The 25,095-nt window shown below is 37.1% G+C and overlaps 1 protein-coding gene across 2 annotated transcripts in view; it reads right to left on the reverse strand.

Annotated features, from left to right (window-relative positions):
• Positions 1-447: 447 nt before the first annotated feature.
• Positions 448-25,095, reverse strand: part of LOC119794372 (RNA-binding protein with multiple splicing-like) — a 63,383-nt gene continuing 38,735 nt past the window's right edge. The window contains exons 6-9 of one of the 2 annotated variants that reach the window (XM_038301897.1): positions 22,598-22,725; positions 19,363-19,426; positions 3,951-4,065; positions 448-2,589 (exon numbers count right to left, since the gene is read on the reverse strand). In XM_038301897.1, the coding sequence (XP_038157825.1) occupies positions 19,364-19,426; positions 22,598-22,725 (191 nt within the window). In that variant the 3' untranslated portion in view covers positions 448-2,589; positions 3,951-4,065; position 19,363. Of the gene's footprint in view, positions 2,590-3,950; positions 4,066-19,356; positions 19,427-22,597; positions 22,726-25,095 lie in introns of both variants that reach the window. The other variant, XM_038301896.1, reaches the window with a different exon arrangement.

Here is a 25,095-nt window from a genome sequence, read left to right on the forward strand (position 1 = left end):
GGATATTTGCAATTTCTTTTAAAAGACCCACACTCTCTAATTAAAGAAAAAAGCACATGCACAACCCTGTACCTGCTCCCGAGAGGGAACACCCATTAAATGCGTGTGAGAGCGTGCACAAGCCAATTTCTCCACGTGCACGATCGGTTTAAAAGTTGCAGTTTGCATTACTCATACAAGCTTACTTTCCAAAAGATTTGCAATTTTTCCACCATGTCAGACTCACCGCCGGTAAGAGAAAATGGGGACGAGCACGTAGGACGGCCTGACGTAAACAAATCACCAGATTGATTGACAGTTAGGAGGACCACTTATTTAGATAATCCACCCAGAAATGGAACATCCTCCACTATACCTTTAAATGTTATGCTGTTCCTGATTTTTATTTTTTATTCACCATATGAACAAATGAATACATGTTGTGACACACAAATACCGGTCTTAACAGCAGTTTCAATGTCAATCTTTAATGGCAGATGGACCAAAATGTCTTCATTTAATATGTTCATAAAAACAGCTCTATCACCTTTTTTTTTTTTTTGTTTCAAACCAACAAACATCTGCAACCCACTGAGGTCAATTTCCTCCTCACAGCGGCTAAAGTACATAAATATCAACAGCACTTGTAGGTATTAAGGAAAAAAGAACAAACACATGCCTGTGAACATGCACAACACACAGTTACACACCGAAACCAAGCAAAGGAATATCTTTCATTAACAAACAGAATGACCGTCTCATTAACTTCCAGGAATTTCTGTACCATAAGGCTGGAAAAAACATGAAAAGATCGATTTGTTCTCCGACTTTCACAGTGAATTATAGCAGTATTCACATATCAAACACAGACTGTTCCGATTGGACAGTCACAAACCCAATGAAGCTCTAGAAAAATGATCAAATGATTATACAGATAAACTTACAGTAATACTTACAGTTAATTATACAATAATCTTCTATGATCTTTGGAAAGAAAAAAACACACTCACACTTTTTTATATAAATACTTGTTCTAATAAATTTGGCTCCACACTTGGTTTAGAATTATAAAAAAAAAAAAAAAGAAAAAAACCCCTCTTCATCTATTCAGGTGATACGGTCCACCTTAATATGACGCATGTTATTATTCAACATGAAGAAACACTGACAAATGTACAGGATTCAACTAGCCAAAGAAGGTTTTACACACCTGGAGTAAAGAGTATTCAGATATTGTTAATTTCTTACAGCATTTTCTGTGGTTTCCTTTATCGCCACATCAGTATGATATGTGACTTTATCTGCAAAGTACAAGAATTGATTACAAGCGTTAAGAGTTTTGCACAAATGGGACAAAGTTGATTATTTTGCCATTAAAAAGGTTACACAAACATGATCAGTCCATGATATGTTGCACAGCGGATGTTATTGCAAAAAGACATCAAATCAGGAATTATTCTTGTTTTTTTTTTTCCACCTCCATCATTAATATGCAAATTAAAACTTGCCAAAAGCAAGTCCAATCAAACCAGCTTCCTTAAAATAGACAAAAGAGACAAAATGCTTCAAGTGGAAAAATTCTTTCAGAAGCTAAAAGACTCTTTGGAGTGACACCAACAGGGATATGCAGCAAAAAAAAAAAATAATTATGTCGTACTTCATAAGAAAATCAGACCAAGGACTACAAAGCAGTCAGAAATTGAATTCTAAAATGCGCACCAGTGTAAAAAAAAAGCCTTTGGTCTTTTGTTTCTCTGTACTTTGCTATTGTCCTCTTGCTACAAAATAAAGAAGATTTCTAATAATAGTGGAGTTGAGTTTTGCCACTCGCTGTCATCTCTGGGGTCACTTTTTACTTTCACCAGCGATGGCTTTAATCCTGTTGATGCCTCTTCTTGCACATTATGACAGCATACAGGGTGAAAAGGGACTGCTGATTTAGCTCAGCACTATAAAAAAATAAAAAGCAAAGAGAAATCCACTTTGTGTAGAAAAGACAAGTTAAACCGATGACTGCTTTGGTATGGAAGGGCGACTTGTTATTTTACAAATGCCACGAAAACATAAAAGAGGCAAACAAATTGAAATAAAAAGGTAGGACAATTTCTCATACACAACATGAACCGATCGAAACATTTCAACGTTGTCTTGATTACAAAAATACCTTTTTGTTTTTCTTTAAAATATCTAAAAATGTACAGCATTGTTGAATCTTTTATTTATTTTTGATTTTTTTTTGCAAATTCATGCTTCAACATGTATTTATTATAATAACATTGATATGAATGATATACAGAATATTAATAATTCTAGTATTATAACATTACTCGTTTGCACTTTAGCCACACTTCCACAACTCTCCTGCGTTGGTCTTTCCGTACGTTTGCCTGCGCATGAAGCATCGGTAAACACAGGGCGTTTCCACCATACGTCTCAGAGGAGGAGTAGCAGAAGTGCTGCCTGCAAAGCTCGAGTATGTAACAGTATAAAAAAACAAAAAACAAAGAGAGTAGCAAAGACTTCGGGGAGGAGGGGGAGTCGGGAGTGGGGCTTGATGTGCGATGGAGGCTGGGGTCTAGTATGTCCTGAAGCCCATAAGGCTGCTGCTGCCTAAGAGAGGAAAGACAGAAAAAAAAAGAATAAGACTGTCATGGATTCTGCATATTGCAGCTTAAACACTAATGAAAACACAAGGGGATCATGCAGAGCTGGATCACATAGTTTCTCAAGAAGCCATAAAATCATACACAGAAGCAGACACTGTAATAAAGAGACATGGCCTGAAGTCTTGTCTCGGATTTTCCCCTTAATTTCTAATAAATTCTGTGGAAGACAGAACCAAGATTCATCTGAAAAACACAGAGTAAAAAGACTGAAATGTCCCTTTAAACTGTACGGTTTTACAGCTTCCTGGAGAAGTGTTCCCACCTCAGATAGTAAACTTTATACAAATTGAAAAGCTTGCTGATCCACATTTCAAAATAGCTTCAGCTCAGTCAGACTGGATGTAGAGCATCAATGAGTCACGACACCATCTCCTAATAATTAATTTTGGGTGTAAATCATTCCATCATTGATTTGGCTGTACATTTTCGGGTCGTTCTGCTGTTAATCTCAGCACATCTTGAGTCTTTTAACGCTTTTAACAGATATCTAATAGAATAGTCCTGTGTTTGCCTTCATCTATTTATGAAGGGGAGTGGCAGCCTAGTGGTTAGGGCATAAAGCTTGGAGTTCGAGCCCCAGTGCCGCTCCCTGAGCAAAAGACCCTTAACCCCGAACACTGCGCCCCACGATGGAAGCCCACTGCTCCCCAAGGGGATGGGTTAAATGCGGAGGTAAATTTCTCTAATGTGAGATCAATAAAGATAAATTATTATTATCTTTCACCTATTTTGATGTCACTGCTAAAAATCAGACTCAGCATCAAAATGCTAAGCAAACAAATAGCCACCACGCGTCACAAATATTCTTGAACTGTAAAACAAAAGTTAACTTTTAATGAAATCTTGTAAAACCATAATCTACATATTAAGACTGACTCACAGACAACTAGACTCCATTTACTAATGACATCTGAAGGTATCTGAAAGCATTGGGGTGCATTAAGGAACTTAGTAAATTAGGGAGAGACCTTTTATATAAGATCATTTACAGAGGGTATACTTACTTCTAACTGTAATGCATCTAGTCTGACTATATTCATTTCTTTTCTCTTGACTAAAACAAGCTCAAACCAGTTCAGATGAAAGCTGACAGTGTTAAAAATATCTGCTGGTTATCTTGGAGCCAGAAGATGTATGAGGTGTGACACTTTTTATCTTTTTACACGAAAACAATGTTACATATTCGGACAGCGCAGATGTAAACTGCTTTGTTGGATGTTTTTTGTGGCTAGGTGAGATCTACACCTTAGCACCTAACTGTCCTCTCCTGTTGAAATCAGTGGAGGAAAAAAAACAAAAACTCACCGACGGTACGCTGCTGCAGGATCTGGAATCAGGTCAGCCCTTCTAATTTCTAATAGAAGAGGCAAACAGCAACGCCCGTCACAGCCGGCCACGGCCACCATCACACATCAGGAACCTTAGGAGTGAAGAAAACACATCAGGACCTTTTAGTAACCTTTGCACACCTTAAATATGCTCAGAACCCATAGTGGAATCTGGTGAGATTTTTAGCATGCGTTAATTAAGCATTTTAAAAGTATAGTGGAGGATGTTCATTTTGCAGGTGGATCATCTAAATAAGTGGTCCTCCTAATCGTCAATCATTCTGGAGATATTTTTACATAAGTCCGTCCTACATGGTCGTCCAAATTTTCACTTACTGGTGGCGAGTCTGACAGAGTGAAAAACTGCAAATGTTCTTCAGCACAGTAAGCTTATATGAGCGACTCAAACAGCAACTTTTAAACAGAGCTTGCACAAGGAGAAATGGGCTCGTGCACGCTCTCGTACGCGTTTAATGGCCAATCCCTCCGGGGAACCGCACAGAGTTGTGCATGTGCATTTTTTTTTCAAAAATTCATGAAAATCCTCCATTTCTTATTTTTAAGGGTCTACCTTCCTTTATTCTTTACAAGATGTCAAGCCATGTCTGATGTTTACTCAGGTTGCAAATAATTAGCCGCGTTTCCATTAACCATCAATTGCGTAAACCCTAATTAAGAAAAGGAGTTAGCTAAACGGCAATGTAGCTATTTTGAAAAAAAAACTCCACGTTTTTCAGTAGAAAGATTTAGCATCAAAATTACCGTATTTTGCAAAACTTCAACGGAAACTCTTTGTGCATCACGCAAATCATGTGTTTTGCAACTGGACCTTACTACCTTGTAAAAAGAAGAAAAAGAAGACTGGAAGAAGTATCTTTTATCTACATTTAGTTTGTGACGAGGAGCACAAGGGCCATGGCTGAAATATGGATATATCTCATAGAAATGTTAACATCCACTGCTACTGGGTTGTTTTTAAGATTTATTGCGTGAACAAAAGTATTCATGTACAATTTTAAATGTATTTGCAATATAAAATGGAAATACTGCAATGGCAAACATTAGCATTTTCGAAATTAGCATAGTGACATTAGTTAGTGAGGGAGACTTTCAGCAAATAGCAGGTTTAACTAGGTTTTACTTAGTCTTTTTTTAATAATAAAAAAAAAGTATATACATTATTAAAAAAAACACGCTGTTGCCTACAGCAGTGGCCAAAATTGATATTTGTCATAGCAAAATCCATGTAAGTTGGTCAGAAAATTCACATCTGTAATTTTAGTGGAGCTGCATTACAGGAAATACTAAATCTGTGTCTTTGTTCCTACATTTAACAGATTGTGTCAGTTATAAAATTGCTTCTAACTTTATTGTAAAAAAAATTAAATTAAATTAAAAGCGACTAAATACACCACAATGTCTTGTTTTACGTGGATGTCTTTTGCTGGAAAGGTTATTACTCATTGGACAAAGGGGATTTTTTGTGTGTTTGTGTTTAAGCCTGAGGTTGTGCAATATCCTGGATATACTCAACTGTTTTCCAAGAAAATGAAATCTATCTGATTGGTGAGTTGCTGTTAACTTGTAGCATCATTGCTCCTTCCTTTTGTTTCCCTATAAATCTTTCAAGCCCAAACTTAACATTTGCCACACAGGATGTCTTAAGTACTTATGTCAAGCTTCTCCTAAACAATCTGTGCTTTCCCCGACCAGCAGAACATAAAAAAAAGGTCAGACAACCAAGTCACCCTCACCAGATGTACTGCTAAAAATAGAGGTCTCTCTGAGACTGCAGAAGAATTTCGGGTGACTCCTTAGAACAATAAACAACTACAGAACCATTCATGACCTTTTGAGAAAGAAAGAGGCTGACTGATACTGAGAGAAAGCAGACTTCGAAAGTTCTTCCTGAGAACAATGTTTTCTGTTTTAAGAGAGTAAGTATGCTTGGACTAACTGATGTCCCATTGTGCGTTCAATCGGGGATGAGGGAATCGATGCGTTACACAGCCGCTTGGCTAACCTGATGCGATGCATGCTTTCACATCACCCTATTTGTTCACGCTGAGCCGCCAAGGTTAAAGATTGAGTTGATCATTGAACACGTCTGCACAAATTAGGGACAGGTTTAGTAAATCTCAGGCTTAATATGTTACATCCAATAACTTGGCCCTGATTTATAATGTTAGATAGGTAAACAAGCATTGTTTGAGACGAGGTGGAGGGGGAGACTGGGTTTCTCCTCAATGCACGGGCTGTTTCCGTACATATTCTCATGTAACAAATGTCCTCATTTGTTATCAACGGTATTTGATTGTGTGCTGTGAACAAAATGAATAGAAGCCTGGATAAATCATTTAAGCATGAAATTCCAACAAGTAACTGATTTCAACCATGATATTGGAAACAATTGTTTGGATTATTTTGTTAAAAATAGCACAGTCTTGGATTTATGTGAACAAAAAAACAAAAGCATTCAAGTTTCTTCATTTCAAGTGTTGGCAGTTTGATCAGTTGGGTAAATCAGAAATATGTGAACACAAAGCTACAGCTGAAGATTTCCAGAGCTGCCTTTGAGGGAGCGAGGGGGAAAAAAAGGCCAAGGTAGAGATGTTTGGATCTAATGTAAGAAATGATGTTTATTGAGAACAAACACAGAATTTAAGCACTGACAACTTACGTCATCTGTTAACTGTGGTGCAGAGAGGTTGATGTTCTATGCCTGCTTTGCACCTCAACAATTTATAGCCATTAGGTGGAACATGGACTCCTCTGAAAAGGTGTGCTAGACTCAAATGTGCAACTCTACAATTATAGCTTAAACTTAAAAAATGTACTTTAACTTTATCTAACTGACATTTATCTGACATCATGCAAGACTGCTTTAATACGTCACGAATCTCCTTTTATTAAACTGTTTACAATCAGGGTAAGTACAGAAAGGGTACTTAGAGTTTACTTGAGGCTAGAAAGGTTTATGCCACACATTTGTCCCAGAAACTGTACATATGTGAGTTAAGGTTGGTTCCTTATGGTTTATAAGGCTTTTTTCAAAACTGTCTGTGTTATACAAAAACATGTTATCCTTTGTTTTTGCTTTTTTCTTTCTAGTGCAGGTTGTAAAAGCAACTGGAGCTTGAAAACTACACCCAACAATGTCTGGGTTGTGCTAACCAACTGGGCACAAATTCTAGCCAGAACATCAAGAATTCTGAGATGATCCCTCCTGCTTCAAATGGCCCACTCAAATGCTGGTCTTAAGCCTAGAACACAACGAATCCGATTTTGCGTCCGACAGAAAATTGGGTCACAAGAGGTTGTGGCGTTAAGCGCTCATTGAGAGTCAATGGGGATGATTAAACCCGACATATTTTCTGTAGGGGGCAATTTATCACTCTCCCCTCTTTAAGAAAAAATTGAAAGAAAAAAAACTTTGGCAAACATTGCATGAAGTTCTCTAAATCATCCAGTACTTATATAAACCATCAAACAGCCTTTATTGCTGCATTTTCCTTATATTTAAAGGAGAAGTTCGGTTTTTTACACTTTAAGCCCATTTTCTGTAGTGTCCAGGATGAAATCGAATGATCGACACCAAAAGTTTGACAATTGGTCCTGTCTCTGCTTCCACCGGAAACGGAAATGGAGCCTGTTTACACAGTTGTAGTCTTTTCGCTTCACTCTGTGTACTCCGACGTCGAGGTGCTAACGTCTCTGTTAAACACTTTAAAAAACTCTGAAAATGGAATACGAAAGGTGGATTCTTGATTCTCGACGTCGGAGTACACAGAGTGAAGCGAAAAGACTACAACTGTGTAAACAGGCTCCATTTCCGTTTCCGGTGGCAGCGGAATATTGACTATTCCTACAGAACTCAATGGGATTTACAAAATGCTAAATAAAACACTACAGGAACGTTTTTTCTTCACGAAACTTTTTTTGGAACGTCATTGAACAGCGCTGACGACACGGTGAGTAGCATATTTTAAAAAAAGAACGTTTAAGGTTGTTTTAAGGACATTATCGGACATGCTCTATGAAAGCCATTCTAAAGCAGCCAGGGGTGGATTCTAAATGAGCCAAAAAGCAGAGACAGGAGCAATTGTCAAACTTTTGGTGTCGATCATTCGATTTCATCCTGGACACTACAGAAAATGGGCTTAAAGTGTAAAAAACCGAACTTCTCCTTTAAATGCAGTTGCCATTATATTTTTAAAATAGATCTATTAATATCCTCTATTTGTTCTGGTTTGAAATCCAGCAACAGTCTGGTCATGAAGTGTGCTTTCTAGCCACACTGGTTGTTTTATTCTTAAGTAATTTTTCATAATCTGTCCCAGTCAAATTTGGGACAGTGTTTCAACTCATGGGGAATAAAGAAGAAGTCAAAAAATCTGCACAGTTCAGGATCTGCTCACCCTGCATAGTCAGAGCCTCTCTATACACAGTCAGTGCGACATGGAAAATTTGTAAACAACCGATATAAGCAGGGCTTTAAGATGTTTACTGTCTTATAACACTGACTTCTCTGGTAATAAAATCCTTTGAGAAACTGGAGCTGCACTCCAACATGCACCACCTCCACAATTGCACACCAGGACCTCACTTTAAACCCTGGCAGAGATTTGAATTACTGCGGCAATTAAAGAACAGCAGCCTTTTACCGGAGCTGATGGTCATCTTGGTCTCTCCTGTATTTGTTCATCACTGTGTGGTTTTGATCTTCCAGAAAACGAGAGAGGATCATCAGGAGAGGATTCAGGAGTGGTTTAAGTTTAAGGTCAGAATAAAGCTAGATCCCACACACCCTGGACTAAAGCTGTGTAAACTTTTACCTTTATGGTTTGCAGACACCCAAAGAGATGGTTTCTAATCAAAGAGCCCAGATACAGAACATGTATATTTGCATCAATCCAACCATGAACTTCCTTTATTGCAAACAAGATTTCAAATATTACTTCTTTGATTATATAAAATTTTTTTTTTATTTATACTTATATTTTAATTGAATTCAAAGTGGAATTCAAAGTTTGGTGTGCATAAACTTAAATCCGATAAATCCGATTTTGATTCGGAAAGGTGATAGAAAAATGTTTTTTTATCCGCTCTTCTTGTTTTTACCCTATACCTGTCCAGACCTGGAAAATACTGAAAAAAGTTTAATATTTCTTAACAGCTTTCAAGACTGGGCATAAAGGGGATTTTGTATCAAGTGGAAAGTAAGGCTTTTAGACACACTCAAATGGTCCGTTTACAATTCAAGCAATGCTGCGAGGCAAACAGAAACGACCGCTATCTTATCTGAGGAAAAACCTTCAGTCCTGAGCTGTGTTTACTTCCCAGCAATAGCTGCTGGGGGGGCGGGTGGTGAATGCAGCTGCCGACATGCAGCTCCTGAGGTCTGATGCAGCTACAGTGTTATGCTTCTGTGTGTTTGTGTGTCTGTGTGTCAGCAGGGGGATGGAGGAATAAAATCCCACTTCCTTATTAGAAAGGGCCCCAGCTGGCCCAAAGCTCTCCTTCAATTGGAGTTACACCAACATCGCACAGGAACCACTGGTTTTGTCAGGCTATTGGCCAAAAACCTCCTCAGGGCAGGCAGCCAGACAACACGCACACACACGTATGGTCTCTCACAGGGTCACACACAAGCCCGCATGATAGGGGTTCACACCCACCTCACTCCCTCCCAGCATGTCCTGTCAGATGGAAAATCCGGATTACCTTTCCCTGCAGTTCACTACACATTAACGTCCACTATTAGGTTGTCTTTGGAGCGAGCTCTTTTCCTGAGCATGAATGTCAAATGCAATTTGGCTCCATACGGTTTCAGAGGAATGACAAAGCTCTGCATATTAGAACACAAAGCTAAAAGTTTAATCTACTTCAAAATGTCAGTAGCTTTCTGTTTGAGGATGAGGAGGCAGTAAAAGTACTTCTCCAAAAGACGCTTCCCTCCAAAGTCCTGGTGATTAGAACAGCTTACGGTTAAAGGATCCTGCACACCAGGATGTTTCCAGCTGCCTGTTTTCGCTGTCTGTGACCAGTTAGTCAGATGCCAAGACACCTGCTGACCCAAAACAAACCTCCTCATACTGCTGACTTCTACACAGGATTCACCTCCCACTTCAAAAACACACACATTGAAAGTTTGTAATAAATTACAGGCTTTTGCTTTTCCAAGACGTCTCCCACATAAAACACAGTAGTTCACAAACAATACACTGCCTTGCATACGTCTTTACAACAATTAAATTTGTAATTATCTTTAATTGAGGGGAGTGTTAGCCTAGTGATTACACTGGAAAAAAGATCTAGAAATAACGAAACATTTCTTAAGTTAAGTGTATTTATCCTTAATTTGAGTAGGTAAATTAGATAGTTTGCCAATGGTTTGAATACAGTATTTTTACTCTGATATTTAGATAATATGCACTTGAAATAAAATACTGAAATAGTTTTTTTTTCCTATTTTAAATGTAAATTGTCTGGTTCCATTGGCAAAATGTATCTTTTACCTCCTCAATCCAAATGCACTTTTTTCAAGAAAAAAAACAACTGATCTAGAATTCAATTTTTTTCCAGAGAAAAACAGCAGTGCACCAGTTTTCTGAGAAGGTTGCAAGTACCCATTTGTTTAGGATTGCCTTCGACTGTTCTAGTTAAATAGTTCAACTGAAACATCATTAGTTCAACTTTCTTATTTTCTTTAGTTCAACAGTTTTTAACATATTTTTTGTTTCTGCATTTTTCTATTTTATTTTTTTATTTTTTCCTACTTGCTTTGATTCTGTTTTATTTTCCTATATTTTAATCATGCAAAGCACTTTGCATTATCTACAGTATGTACTAAATTGTGCTATACAAATAAATTTGACCTGCCTTGCCTTGCCTTGCCCGGTTCAACCCGCACAGCCTCCACTCTGGGTACCTCAGCAAAACCCTTAACCCCACACTGCTCCCAGGACGCCGCACAAGGGCAGCCCACTGCTCCCCAAGGAGATGGGCTAAATGCAGAGGTAGATATTAGATATTATTATTATTTACTATTGCGGCTTTAAGTCAAAGTAGTTTATATTGGTGTAGGAAAAAAAATAGTTTATAAATATTTTAGCAAGTTTTTATAAAACAGTTTTTATATACAGAATAGTGTGCCCAAAGTGTAACACGGTGGTGGCAGCATCATGCTACATACATGATATCTAGGGCAGGGGTTTGCAACCTTTACAATCCAAATAGACATTTTTTTTTTTACAGCTCATAGAACTTGTTTTGAGCCACAATCATTATGCAACCTTTTTAACATAGAATAAACTTATATACAATAAGTATCTACCAAAGAATTTGGCCTTTTACAAATGATTCATCGTGCCGTTTTAAATTTTGGGATTCAAATTAAAGAAAAAAGAACTTTATAAAAAGAGAATGCATTTTTATATGTTTTGCTGAAATTTTTGGAAAATTTTTTGCCCACTTAAAAAAGATAACAAAATATATGTTAAAGATAGGCTCTGTATATGCACCGTGATGCTCTATCTTTCCAGTTCTTTTCCCTGAAAAGAGATCACTCGGGACAAACTCTTTAAACAACACTTCATAACATATATGTATTAAATAACCAGGAGACATGACAACAGATTTTGATAGAAATTCTAATCTTACTCAGATCAGAGAAATTGCTTAGGGTTACTGAATGGCAGCTGCTTGCCTCTGGGCTCACCTCTCAGGAAATGGCCCAGATTAATAGTTAAAAAAGGCATTTTATACATCTCCAGTCTGCCACATCATCATATTTTACCTACTTTTACCTACTTTATATTAGCTGTATTTTATTTTATTTTATAGTATATTGAGATTCAAATTATTTTGGAGATTCAACACAATTAGTCACTGGAAAAAAAAATACTTAGGGCTGCTCAGTGGAGCACTGCTGCCTTGCAGCAAGAAGGTTCTGGGTTTGATTCCTGGGATCCATGGAGTTTGCATGTTCTCCCTGAGCATGCGTGGGTTTCTCTCCAGGTACTCTGGCTTCCTCCAACAGTCCAAAAACATGACTGTTACGTTAATTGGCTTCTCTAAAGTCCCCTTAGGTGTGAGTTTGTTTGTCTCTGTGTTGCCCTACGATGGACTGGCGACCTGTCCAGGGTGTACCCCCCCCCTCTCGCCCATAGACAGCTGGAGATAGGCACCAGCACCCCTCGTGACCCCACTTGGGAACAAAACAAAAAATACTTAACAGCACACAACTAGGCATCTGTTTATATCAGTATATTTTACCACACATTAGGTGGCTCCTTATCATTTTAAGCTATGATAAGCTGTTGTCTAGTGTCTAAAGGTAGCAGAGCCCTGGTCTAGAGTCATGTGTGACATTCATTTTACACCACACACACAAACAGAGTAAAGATCCAAATGATTCAGATGCCTAGTAGAGTTAGACTTAAAGTAATCATTCAGGTTGACCAGAATGTTTCTCCTTACAGTAAGTAATAACGTGGTTTGGCCCAGGGATAGACCTGACTCACAGTTAATCAATAACCTATAGAGCAGGGGTCACCAACCTTTTTACGGATAAGGGGTATGACTCGTACCCTACTTCATGGGTGCAAGTCATAGGAAGGGCTACCAGCACTGACCCATGAACTGCAAGCGTTCACCTAAACTTGACATATTATGAACATATTTATATTGTTTCTATAACTTCTAATTTTCTTTTAGACATTTTAATTTTTTTAAATCTCTATAATACTATACTACTATAATGTTCTGCATCTAGTCCAAAAAGTTCTCCTTTGGTTTTTACTTTATCTGGTTTATTTTCGTAAAAAAAGAAAAAAAAAAGGGAGAGAAAAAAAAACACCTTTTGAATGATACATTACCTGCTGTTAAATCACAATGAAAGCACAAGGACTTAATTTGTGTTGTTTTGTAGCAAAAAAACTGCGTGACAAGAATTTTTCCCAGAAAGCTTAGTGTGCCGATTAGTAATACTGCTGGAGGAGCTCAAGATAACAAATAAGTGGATTGCTTTTTTTTTTTCCTTTTTACATTCACAACGAACACAAAAACAAGGAGATGTTTGCAAAGCTGCACCATATCAGGGACAAACTAAGCAGGGAGGTTAACTAAACAACGAGCTTGCTGGTGGTAAACATAAGCTTCATGGTTGTATTAAGTAAACATGGGATTTGTATTGAGGATGTTTACTCTATGGATAAAATAATACACAAGCCTAACTGTCTCATTCTCCAGCTATCATTTCATCTGAGTCACATATCACAGTCTTTATCTGTTTTTATCTGTTATTTTCTCTTCTGGTTTTAATCAAGTGGTTGGAAAAAATGTTTAAGGGTTAAAGTAAAAACTACATAGAAGGGCAATAAAAAATGTGCCTGGATGAATCTTCACAAATTCCTATCTCATTAATGTTTATCTCTACCCATAAACAATGATGGTGAATTAAAGGAGAAGTTTGGTTTTTAACACTTTTAGCCCATTTTCTGTAGTGTCCAGGATGAAATCGAATGATCGACACCAAAATTTTGACAATTGGTCCTGTCTCTGCTTTTTGGCTCATTTAGAATCCACCCCTGGCTGCTTCAGAATGGCTTTCATAGTGCATGTCCGATAATGTCCTTAAAACAACCTTAAACGTTCTTTTTTTAAAATATGCTACTCACCGGGTCGTCAGCGCTGTTCAATGACGTTCCAAAAAAAGTTTCGTAAAGAAAAAACGTTCCTGTAGTGTTTTATTTAGCATTTTGTAAATCCCATTGAGTTCTGTTGGAATAGTCAATATTCCCCTGCCACCGGAAACGGAAATGGGGCCTGTTTACACAGTTGTAGTCTTTTCGCTTCAGTCTGTGTACTCCGACGTTGAGGTGCTAACGTCTCTGTTAAACACTTTAAAAAACTCTGAAAATGGAATACGAAAGGTGGATTCTTGATTCTCGACGTCGGATAAAAACAAACTTTCCTTGGTAGCTCATCGTTACAGAGGTTTTGAAGATTTGGTGAATACTTTGTGGGTTTTGTCAGGTTTTGTGGGGGAAAGATTTTTTTTTTGGCCCTAAATTAAAAGTTACCGGCATTCATTTTTGATATATAATAAATCCTAATTTATTATTATGATCCTTTCTGATAAATGATTTTCTGAAACATATTTGTTGCGCAGAAAAATCTTGAAATTAGACTAAAATCTCAACCAAAATCTTATTGTTTTGACTTTTTAATCAGTAATCTTGGGCTATGAATATGAATGACACTGCAGCCCATTTCTATAACAAATCTTTCAAAATTAGAAAGAGGAGTAAACATGCCATTTAACAGATTAAAGTATGGTGATACACATATGCAATTCAAAGTGCTTCTGTTTCTTATTGAATATGTTACTGTTTACTTTTTATATTAAGTTTTTTCCATTCAAGTATTGTATTCCATACTTAAAGCCTACGCTGTATAACTTATAGATTTTTTATTATTTGTCTTAGTTTTATCAAGTCAGTATAGGACAAAGATGGATATTTATTTTCTTTTTTTTATTCTAGATTACTATATAGACACTGCTCCTCCTCTAAAACTATACAATGTCGGAATTTAGCAAAAAAAAAAAAAAAAACTTTAAATCAAATTCTGACAAATGAAGGAAGAAAAGAGCCAAAACCCTCCCGTAGATTTATATGAACCAAGATAAATAGGTTAAAAGCTTCTCATGCTCACAGTTAAGTGTGGTGGAGGAACTGTTTTGCCGTAGTCTTGTCCATTTTTCGAATTGGCTTGCTAACTAACAGTGGATTTTAAAATAAAACAAAACACCAGAAAAAACAAATGCTTTTCCAAAAAACTAATAACCAAGTGATTTACTTATGCCAATAAATGAAGCTGAATTAATATATCTATATTGTAAATAAAAATTGATATCTCAAATATGAGACTAACAAACTAAATCCTTATCTTTTATACATGTTATTCTGCCACATTCTGCACAATCAGGTTACTGCCCTGTGAATGTTTCAGCAGCAATTGTTGGTAATTATCACAATAATCTTGGCTGACTATGCTTGCTCTCCATCACCCTCCTCTGCAGGCCAGATGCAGGGAAGTTGATTCAACGACGGGGTTAATATCCACTGGGACAGAGTTACTGGTCAAATGACTTCCTCCTGGTTTGATAGAAGTAATTATTTCCTCTAAGCCCCTCCCTGTTTAACTCCCTTTCCCTCAATGGAGATTAAATCCAAAAACCTCAGCTCATCAAAAACGCTTTTATTCTTTAGGCAATGTCTTTAAAAGCTTTAAGTAAATTCATGTTGAAAAAGGGTAAGAAGGAGACAAGGGAGGGATAGCACCAATCAACAGCTCAATGAATGTTAGCCTCCTTACTCCTGCCACCTCCCATCCACTCCCAAAGGGGAGCCGAGGGGGGGAACATGTCTCTTCCTGTCTCAAGACACTGGAGGGAGGTGACAGAGACTGGCGCCGTGTGCGTTCACACAAACACACAAACTATCAGGGGGGGATTTTCAATGTTTTGCTTTCTGGTTTCCTTTTTTCGTTCATTTTTTTTCCTGCAAACACATCAGCAAAACATAAATGTAACCAACGTATCCAAGTACTTATTGGAAGTGCTCCTAGTACCGCGTGCCAATCCACTAACCTAATTCCAATGTAATTTACTTTAAATAAAGCCCCACAATAACGTTTTTTTTTTAATAAATGGTCATAAAAAAACTGAGCTTCCAGCAGCTCCTACGAACCTAAGTGCTTGTCAGAGCATATCCAGTGTTACCAGCTTTCTCATCACGTCCTCTGTCTCTCTGTTCAGTTCGGTTTTATAATTCTCCAAAGTGTTGTTTGTTAGAGTGCGGAAATGTCAATGAGAGGTTCTAAATTAAAAAATGTATTTCATCCTGACATGCCTTGATAAAATGACAAATAAGTCCTAATATCTGCTGTTTTTTCTCAACACAACCCAGTGCTTTGTATGGTTATTGCAAGTGTGTGGGCATGGTAATCTTTCCCTTACATACAGGTGCAATAAATATTAAACACTCTTTCTCTGAGCTTCTCAGCGTTGCAACAATATTACCTGATCTTCTGCCAGCATAATACTCAGTGGATATTATGACAATTAATACAAGTACATTATGAGATAATGCAGTTTATGTTCTGCAATTAAACCAAATGGATCAGAAAGGAAATAAGGGGAACAAATTTACTTAAAGGTATAGTGGAGGATGTTGTTTTTTGGATGGTTCATCAAAATAAGTGGTCCTCCTAATTGTCAAAGATACTTGTGATATTTTTACGCAAGGCCGTCATACGTGCTTGTCCCCATTTTCACTTACCGGTGGCGAGTCTGACATAGTGGAGAAATTGCAAATCTTCTTTTTGAAAGTAAGCTTGTATTAGCGATGCAAACAGCAACTTTTAAACAGCGTGCACCAGGATAAATATGCTCGTGCACGCTCTCGCACACGTTGAATAGGCGTTTCCTCTCTGGAGAGGGTACAGGGTTGTGCATATCCATGTGAGAGGGCGGATCTTCCTCCACTATACCTTTAAATGAGCATTGTGCAAATTCAAAGATACATGCTCTTACCTTGCCTGACAAGTTGAAGGAGTTTGCCTCTATCTACTACAGTTGCCCTTTATAGGCTCCTATAGTTAGTTCATGAGAGTGATTCAAGTCGTATTCTCTGGGTGTGTGTATGTCACATTGCACGCTCTCGTTAACGAAGCTTTATCGTGAATGCCATTGGAGCATTAGCGAGAGAAAACAGGCTACACAGCTTTGCAAACTGTGTAATTCTTAATAGCCATGTTGAGTGTCTCTATTATTATTAATTGTTATTATTAACATTGCAACTATTTTTATATATATTTATACATTTTCTACCTCAGAAAACCTTTTCCTTTCAGAGGAAAAAGATGCATTGCAATGGCACACTGCAGTGCTTTTTCTCTTCTCCCATGCATTCGCATAATACTGGTTGCATTTCAACTTGTCACCAGAAGGTGGAAGATGTGCAAAATTCTGGAATTTAAAACTATGTTCCTTTAACCTACCATTTCAAATTAATAACAGGGCAATGCAGCATGAATTATATCACAGATGCTTAAAGAGATTTTGCATCTTCTATCTTATTTTAATTTTCAAAAGGATCAGATTAAATCTTTTTTTGCTGCCTATGCCAATTTGTCTAGCTGAATAATTAAAATGCATAAAAACTTACTGACACCGTTTATAAGCTTAGCAGCCATTAAAGCAGTTTCACTGTGTAAAACAAATGAAGATCATTACAGTCGTAATTTGAAAGCAACAAGGCATTCCCAAAGCTGAAGTCCTGTGTGTTTCCTTGAATGCGTAGATTATTTTCTAATCTGGCATAGATTGGAGGCTAATATTAATACAAACTCTTGTTTTCAGGTTAAAAAAAAACAAACATTCCAAAGTAGCATGAGTAGCGCTCGCCAAATAATAGGTAGAACAGCCTGACAGCCTGAAACTAGGGAAAGCAATACAAGCATAGAGATGCTTGGAAATAAACACAAAATAAATTTTTGATAAACTGCTATACATACATTTTAAAAACGGCTAAAAAGTAAGACTTAAAAGGACAAACTTTCTATGTTTGAATAGCACACTGAATGTGTTCTTCTTCACGTTGTTCAATAGGGTTTTATGAGCGGTGGCATTTACTGTTAAAAAAGGAAACCACAGCAAATGCTGTGTTAGTCAAGGAAGGGGTAAAATAGTCAAGGGAGGCAGACGTGGAAAATAAAAGGAATGATTTGTAAATTCATATATCACCGTTGATGTCAACAACTCTAAAGCCTCTATAGGCAGTCTTTTTATTCATTATCAAAATAGTAAATGCATTTTTGTCCTGCTTCCTGGTGTCTCCGGTGTCCACCAATAAGGTTCTCAATCTGTGTGTATTTATGGACTCAGGCCTGAAACCCTCAGAGGCATTAACCTTCAAAAACAGTAACAGACTCGACCTTTTACTTCCAAGATTGAAGCACAAATGTCTTGAAAAACTACTTCATATGATTATCTTTAGCAGAATAGATTATTGCAACAGTGCCGCAGTACACAATTACCTTGCAAGCAAGAGGAATTGACACGAGGTTTGTGAATTCACAAATTACATCTTACCAGAATGAACCTGATGCTTGATCAGATAAGTGGTATTCACTGAGTGGAAATGGGGACTGATGATCTCTCAAGCTTAAAAAAAAAAAAAAAAGGTCCAGATTTGATGTCTTAAAAAAAGAAACTTCAAGAGTTGAGTTCTTGGCTAAATTCCAAATATAATTTTTTAATGAACCCTCCTGTCAATAGCCTTTGACATACCTTCAAAACACAGATGAGGAAAGGAAATCCCCCTCTCTGTTTCATTATCTGCTACCAAGTAAAAAGCATCTGAACTGTAAAAACCATCAGCTCTGGAGAGGAAAAAGTGAAGATATTCGCTGTTTTACAAAATGGAGCTTTTAGAAACACCAAAGTAAAAGTGCTCCATCTTGCTCTATTACTATTTTTCATGTATTTATTACTGTTTTCAAGGCTGCACTTTAAAGTATGAAATTGTCTAGAGCTGTTCCAAACGAAATTTCTTTTTGATTACACTTTTTGTATACAAAATGACAAAATACATTTGTCTAAGTCTAGTAATTAAGTAAACATACTGAATGAGTTCAACAACTTGCTGTAGTACTCATACTCTCAATCAAAGCACCTTGTATTAACATTTTAGTCATATTTGCTGAGCTCTAGTCATTCCTCTTTATCCAACCATCAGCGCTGACACTCTCATTGTGAATTCTGTTTGACTCGCTGCTTTTGATGCCCGAGATGAACCATAAACATCAATGAGAAAAGTCGACCCTGCGGAGCCATGTGACCTGAGTGAGAGAGATGCAATGGTGGGGGTTGGATATGTGTGTGAAAATAACGGAGTTCCCCTTCAGATCGTGCCTTTCATCTCTGATGATGATGCGTGAGGAGTGGAAGAGGTTTCAATGACCCACCAGGAGTTATACTCCCACATTTACTTCTAACAGGATAGTGTTTTCTGCCGGCGACTCGCGTGTTTTGTGTTTGAAGTCGACCAGCAGATACGAGACCAATTAGCTGGTTAGTTTTTTGGGAGTCGGCAGGAAGGAGATTTTTCATGTGAGGTCTGAATGCAAAAAGAAAAAAAAAATGTACTAACATACTGAGAAATTTGGAACGTGTTTGGGAATATTTCTGCACCTGATTAAACAAAGTGTCAAAACATTTACTGTTGTAGTTTTCTCTTGCTACTCACATTTACTGTAAGTAAAGAGGGGTTTAGTATGTGTGTGTATGTTTGCATATGAATGCTGTTACTCACACATACTTCAGCAGAACTGTCTGGACTTCCATCCCTGAGGAGTTCCATCTGCAGGTGGGAGCCAACGGATCTAAACACACACAACCTCACATTAAAGCCATGCTTAGGGGACAAGCATCCATTATAATTGTATTATTAACACATTTATATAATATTTTTATTACCATATGTGTGCAAATGACCATTAAGAACATTAGACAGACACCCAGACAGCTAGATAGATGGCACAAAAAGAACCTGTCTGACAGCATGAAGTAGGTTAAAGGTTCTTCAAAAGCAGCTTTTTTTTTTTAATCAAGAAACAAAGTAACTGACATTTATCATTTTAACTGTTTATAAAATAGCATTTAGAGCCATTATTTATAAACGTAGAAAACATGAAACAGAGTTTAGAAGCTGCTGGATTACCAAAATTACTCCAAGAGGGGTTTAAAGACAAAAAGAGTTTGAACCACTGCAGACTTCAGTGCATAGTTAAGGTCAATGTTCATGGTTTAGCGAACATAAACAGACTGGGAGAAAATGGCATCCAAGGAAGAGTTTAAAATACTGTTGACCAAAAAGCCAAACGTTCTGCCTCACATAACTTGATGACTCCCAAGATTCTTGTGGAAATTTTTTTTAAAGTGCATTTACACCAAACAGGGAATGCGGCAAGTGTAAGGGTGGTTAGAGGAGCACATTGATGGTCAGACATGCAAAGGATGTGTTTTGAGCAAAGCAAATTGGTCGCTTGGAGTGAAGTGGAATAGCGACATGGATTTGTGAGTACAGCGAAGTGAAATTACGTAGCAGTTTAGAGCTTCGACCATCTCTGTCAATTTGCATGATTTAAACAGGGATTAGATGTGGTTAGTTGTGTTGTAGGATGATGGAGCGCAGTGGGAACTAAGCTTTGTTTAGTCAAAAACTCCATAAAGGTTGATCCGTCCGCCTGGATGCTTGAGAGACGGAAGTTCTCTGGGCTCTAAGAGCAGGTGAGGCAACTGGCAAAAAAAACTGGTAAAATCGAGGTCTGCCAGTGTCATTTAAATAAACTAAAGGAGCATTACCAAGCAGATAGGCCCATTTCTATTAGATGATGCATGAAGGCAGCTTTGCAGAATGTTGCCATGGTGTCTGAGTTTGTTTGTGAGTAAGAGTCGAACTGTAAACTGACCGACACCAGGAGAGCTAACCTGTGTTCGCTGTGAATATACCTTTAGGAGCAACAGCAAAAATTTAAGCTTTCTTATAGATGGTTTTAACAGTAATTTGAGGTATTCCAGCAAGTCAACCTCTCTGCTTTGCAGAAAAGTAACATAATATTAAGGTTTTTACATGGCCTAGTCAAAGTCATAACTGAATCCAAACGACATGGTGTGGTATGACCTTAAACTGGGTTTTCATGCTCAAAAAGTTTCTGAACCAAAATGCTAAGACGTTCTACAAAGAACACGACCAGAATACCTCAACAGAGAAGTAAATTAGCTATTATGTTTTTCCTTAGGGTTTAGATAATTTGTTTTCCTCAATAAATCAAACCCTCCTTTATTTACTGAGATTGTCTTTCTTTAAAATTCAAATCTGTGTGATAATCTCAAACATGTTAGTGTGACAGAAATAAATAAATAAAAGAAAACTGCTATGGGAAAAATATTTAATAAAGCATTTTAAATTGAAATAATAAATAAAATGTGTTTTCTTTGTAAGGGCTTACTGTTCTGTTTAAGTAGTTAGTTTCTTTGGATCCAGTTAACTTGCTGACTTCATTCAGCCTAAAAACCCCTCTTAGCAGCCACTAACGCAGATGACATCAGCTTATTAGCTGTGGAGCCAGTAAGGTGAGCTCACGTTAACATGATTTATATCTGATTCTTCAGCCCTGCGTGTATGCAAGTGTTGGCCTGCCCTTCCTAGCTTATTATGTCAGCCCCTACTCCTGGTCAGAGGAAGCTCTAAAATCGGCCATTGCTGACCACATCCCTTTACTGAAATCAGAGAGATAGATTCCCTCTGTCAGTACATGTGCACATCAATGGCACGCATATGGAAAAAAGCAAGCAAGGCAGATTCATGCATGCCCTCATTTTCAATTCTGACTTCATCTGTAGTCTTAGCTACTGTCACTGTCAAGGAGGGGCAGAGCGTTAAGCTGAAAAGACGTAAGTGTTTGTATTATGAATGGAAATGTATTCTATATGCCCCCTTTAGCAGGTTTGAATCACACTGGATGATCCAATTAAAAGCAATACCTCAGATACTGAGATCAAATCCAGCCGACAAACCAGCCTGACACTGAGGTTGTGTTAATGGGTGAGTCTAAATCTAACAGGATTCATGAGAAGAATTTCATGAGATCAATAACAAAACTCTAATGTAAGCTCACAGTTTGATCTGTGTGGATATAAAGACCTTGATGAGCTGGACCAAGTGGGCTTAATTATAGAGGGAGATTATGATAAAACAATGATGCAAACTGAAAACGGAAATGATTATTTTTGGTCTTTTTAATGGAACGCCATTGATTTTGTGCAATAATTTTTGCAGATTTTGAGGCAACTGTCTAAAAGATTTAATAATTTTAAACATAATTTTAGTCATGCATTTGTGAAAACACTTCAAAATATTTGTTTGCATTAAGCTTTTATTGCAAGCTCAATGCAAATACTTAACTTTCTGATGTTTTACTTTTGCAAAACAATCCTGAAAATATTTATCATAAGGAATACACATTATTTTTTTATATATATCTTTAAAGAATGATTAAATTGTAATTAGTTTACTGGTTAATACATCCCTATTTTAAAGAATCTTGATTTCTGAGGGACGGTTCATCTAATATGCTATTGTTGTTTAACCAAGCTCACAGTCACCATAATCCAACAAAACAATTATAACTTAATAAATATTGGCACATTTTAAACATTAAAACAAACAATAATTTCCATTTTTCATTCATTTACATGTTCATTAATATATTATATAATGATCAAACTGAACACACTTTAACATGAAGGTGTGCAGATATCACAATTTTTTTTTTTTGTAAAACAAACTAGGTGTTGGATTTCTGTTTGAACGCACCTAATATTTTCTGAACTGCTTTTACCCGCAAATGCATGAGTGAAATGGGACAGATTGCATATTAAGAGGATGAGCACAGCAGCATTTCCTGTGTTGGACGTGGCGGTAGGTGAAAAGGAGCGGTGGTGGTGGTGATGATGTGGATGGGAAACGAGAGATGGAATTTGCAGATTACCTGAGCGTGGAGCGAGGAGGGGTAGGTGAAAGCGGGTGGAAGGGCCGGCGACAGCTCTGCCGGGTACAGCGGATATGACGCCCACACATCTGGGCTGCTGGGATAGAGAGCGGGCACTGTAAGCTCATCTGTGGAAAGAAGAAGAGGAGGAGTGGAGTGAGGAGAGTGGTAACGTGGATGGGAGGGTGGATAGAGAGACAGGGTGGAGGTGGCAGTGATGAAGGTGATTGTGGAGGTGTGCACTGGAGGGGAAGTTTCATTTTGTGAAGTTGATTCCTCTTATTTCATTGCCTTAAACCCTCTAAAAGCCCAAACATTGTACATTTGTCCAAGCACTGTTTAGTTAAAGCTTAACAACTTCAAACATTCACTGCGAGCCTGTAAAGCTTTGGATTCCTCCATGTGTTGGAGTACCTCGCACGGCCATTTTTAAGCATTGGCCTTTTGACTCAACAGGAGACTAAACAGGAGTGTTCTCCATCAATTAGAGCTCAGTGTTGCTTTAAGAAATACACTATTTCAACATCTTTGAAAAAATATCCTCTGCAAAACAAACAACAAACAACATCTCCATTTTTTCCTAACTTAGTGCTACTTTATTGTTTAAAATCAGAAATTAAATCTGGGATCCATGTTCCAGCTCCAGCCTGGAAAACCAGTGAGGTTTGCTCATTGTTTATCTCAGTAACCAGGCATACCAATAAACATGCTCAGACTATACAGCAACAGATTTACTAATGAATACTGTATGGTATTTTGCATATAACATTGTTTTATTACATTCAAGCTTCAAGATATACAAATAAACAATGCAGCAGCCATGTTGGATTTGTAGCCCACTTTTTGGCTGATGGGAAATCCTTCAAAATTGAAACTAAGCAAATATGTACATGACCGTACCTAAATTAGCATTGTTCCACATTCTAACTCCGGTGACAGAAATAGATCTAATTTTGATTACAGTTTTGACTTTCTGTAAAGTGAATTTAGATTTATCTCTAAAATTATATATTATATTTACTTGTTAAAGTAGAAAATAACTTCTGGATACAATCTGGTAGTTATTTATTTTCTTGCTTTGAACATTTTTTCCATTATTCTATAATATACAAAGTCTGTAAATTTCATTGTATTTGAATGTATAAATAGTGGATTCTTAAGGTCAGAAATGTCTGAAGAGGTCGTGTCTAAAAGAATTAGTTGTATCTTTCATTTCAATAATTATATCGACTATAAACTGGATAAACTCAAACATTCTTTTGAAATGCGTCCTTTCAAAACGAATCTCATAAATTAGTTTACTAGAGTTCTGCTTATTTCCACATGTTTTTATTCGGATCTCTTCTAAAGTATCTGAACTTGGTGATATTTTTCCACCCTAGGGCACAAAAACCTTTGCCAATTGACTCTTAAAAGTTGCAGTAGCTCCTCTGCAATACAAAGGTATAGGAGAGCTCAGGGCGCAGCTCCTGGAAAATTGTTTCAAAATAGTTTAAATAAAACATGACAATGGCTATTTTGTGTTCCAGAAATAAATAATTATATATACATTTTTTATAAATTACTTTATATATTACTATATACATATAGTAATATAAATTACTTTGATTTTTTTTTTTTTTTTATGAAACAAGATGAAAAAAAAGATTTCAAATTTTGGGAGTAGAAAGTAGTGATAATTGCAAAAAAAATTGTAAAGCAAAAAGTAAAGATCTAAAAAAATAATTACTTAATAAAGTATAGATATAATTTCTACTTAATTAAGATAACAAATTATTTGTAATTTGTCACTTGACAACTCTGGCTTTAAAGGAACACAAATAAGTACTTTGAGTATGATAATTATATGATATTTATGGTGACTTGGATCAATATCTGCTTGCACATGCGCAAATGAGCTGATGGTACAGATTGTGAGCCCAGTATAGATTGGGTTGTGACAACAGATACAGCAAATGCGATTAAGCCATCAAAAATGATGGATGTCACTGAATGATTTTTATATACATCTGGGTTGGCCCCTTTATAGACTGTATTTTTAAATGTGAGAACAAAAAGCTTTACAGGCAGGTTAACAGTAGATAAGAGAAGTTGCAAATGAGAGGAAACCACCTCGGCCATAGTTTAATCGTAAATCTGAGTGCAAGGTGACTGTGAAAAAAGGTGCACAAGTGAGGTAAGGTGAACAGGGAGTGCACACTTAATAACGTAAAATCAGACAACATTGGGTAACTCATTGGAGAACCGTCAGACAAACATAATCTTAAGGAGCATTTATCTGTACTTCCCTATCAAAACAATGATCAGGAAAATAAAAAAAAATCACTGATTAAAACAACTCTTATCAGGAAGTGAATGAAATTTCTCTCCTGGTGATTACGTCAAGGTTTCATTAATGGTTTCCGTCCATTTTCCTCTGAGGCACCCAGTAACACCCCCTTCTCTGGCAAAGAAAAGATCCAAGATAAGAGCGGTTTGGTCATTCAGGAAGAATGCAC

The sequence above is a fragment of the Cyprinodon tularosa genome, unplaced genomic scaffold, assembly GCF_016077235.1.
Source record: "Cyprinodon tularosa strain WSP-4 unplaced genomic scaffold, ASM1607723v1 ctg477, whole genome shotgun sequence".
NCBI lineage: Eukaryota > Metazoa > Chordata > Actinopteri > Cyprinodontiformes > Cyprinodontidae > Cyprinodon > Cyprinodon tularosa.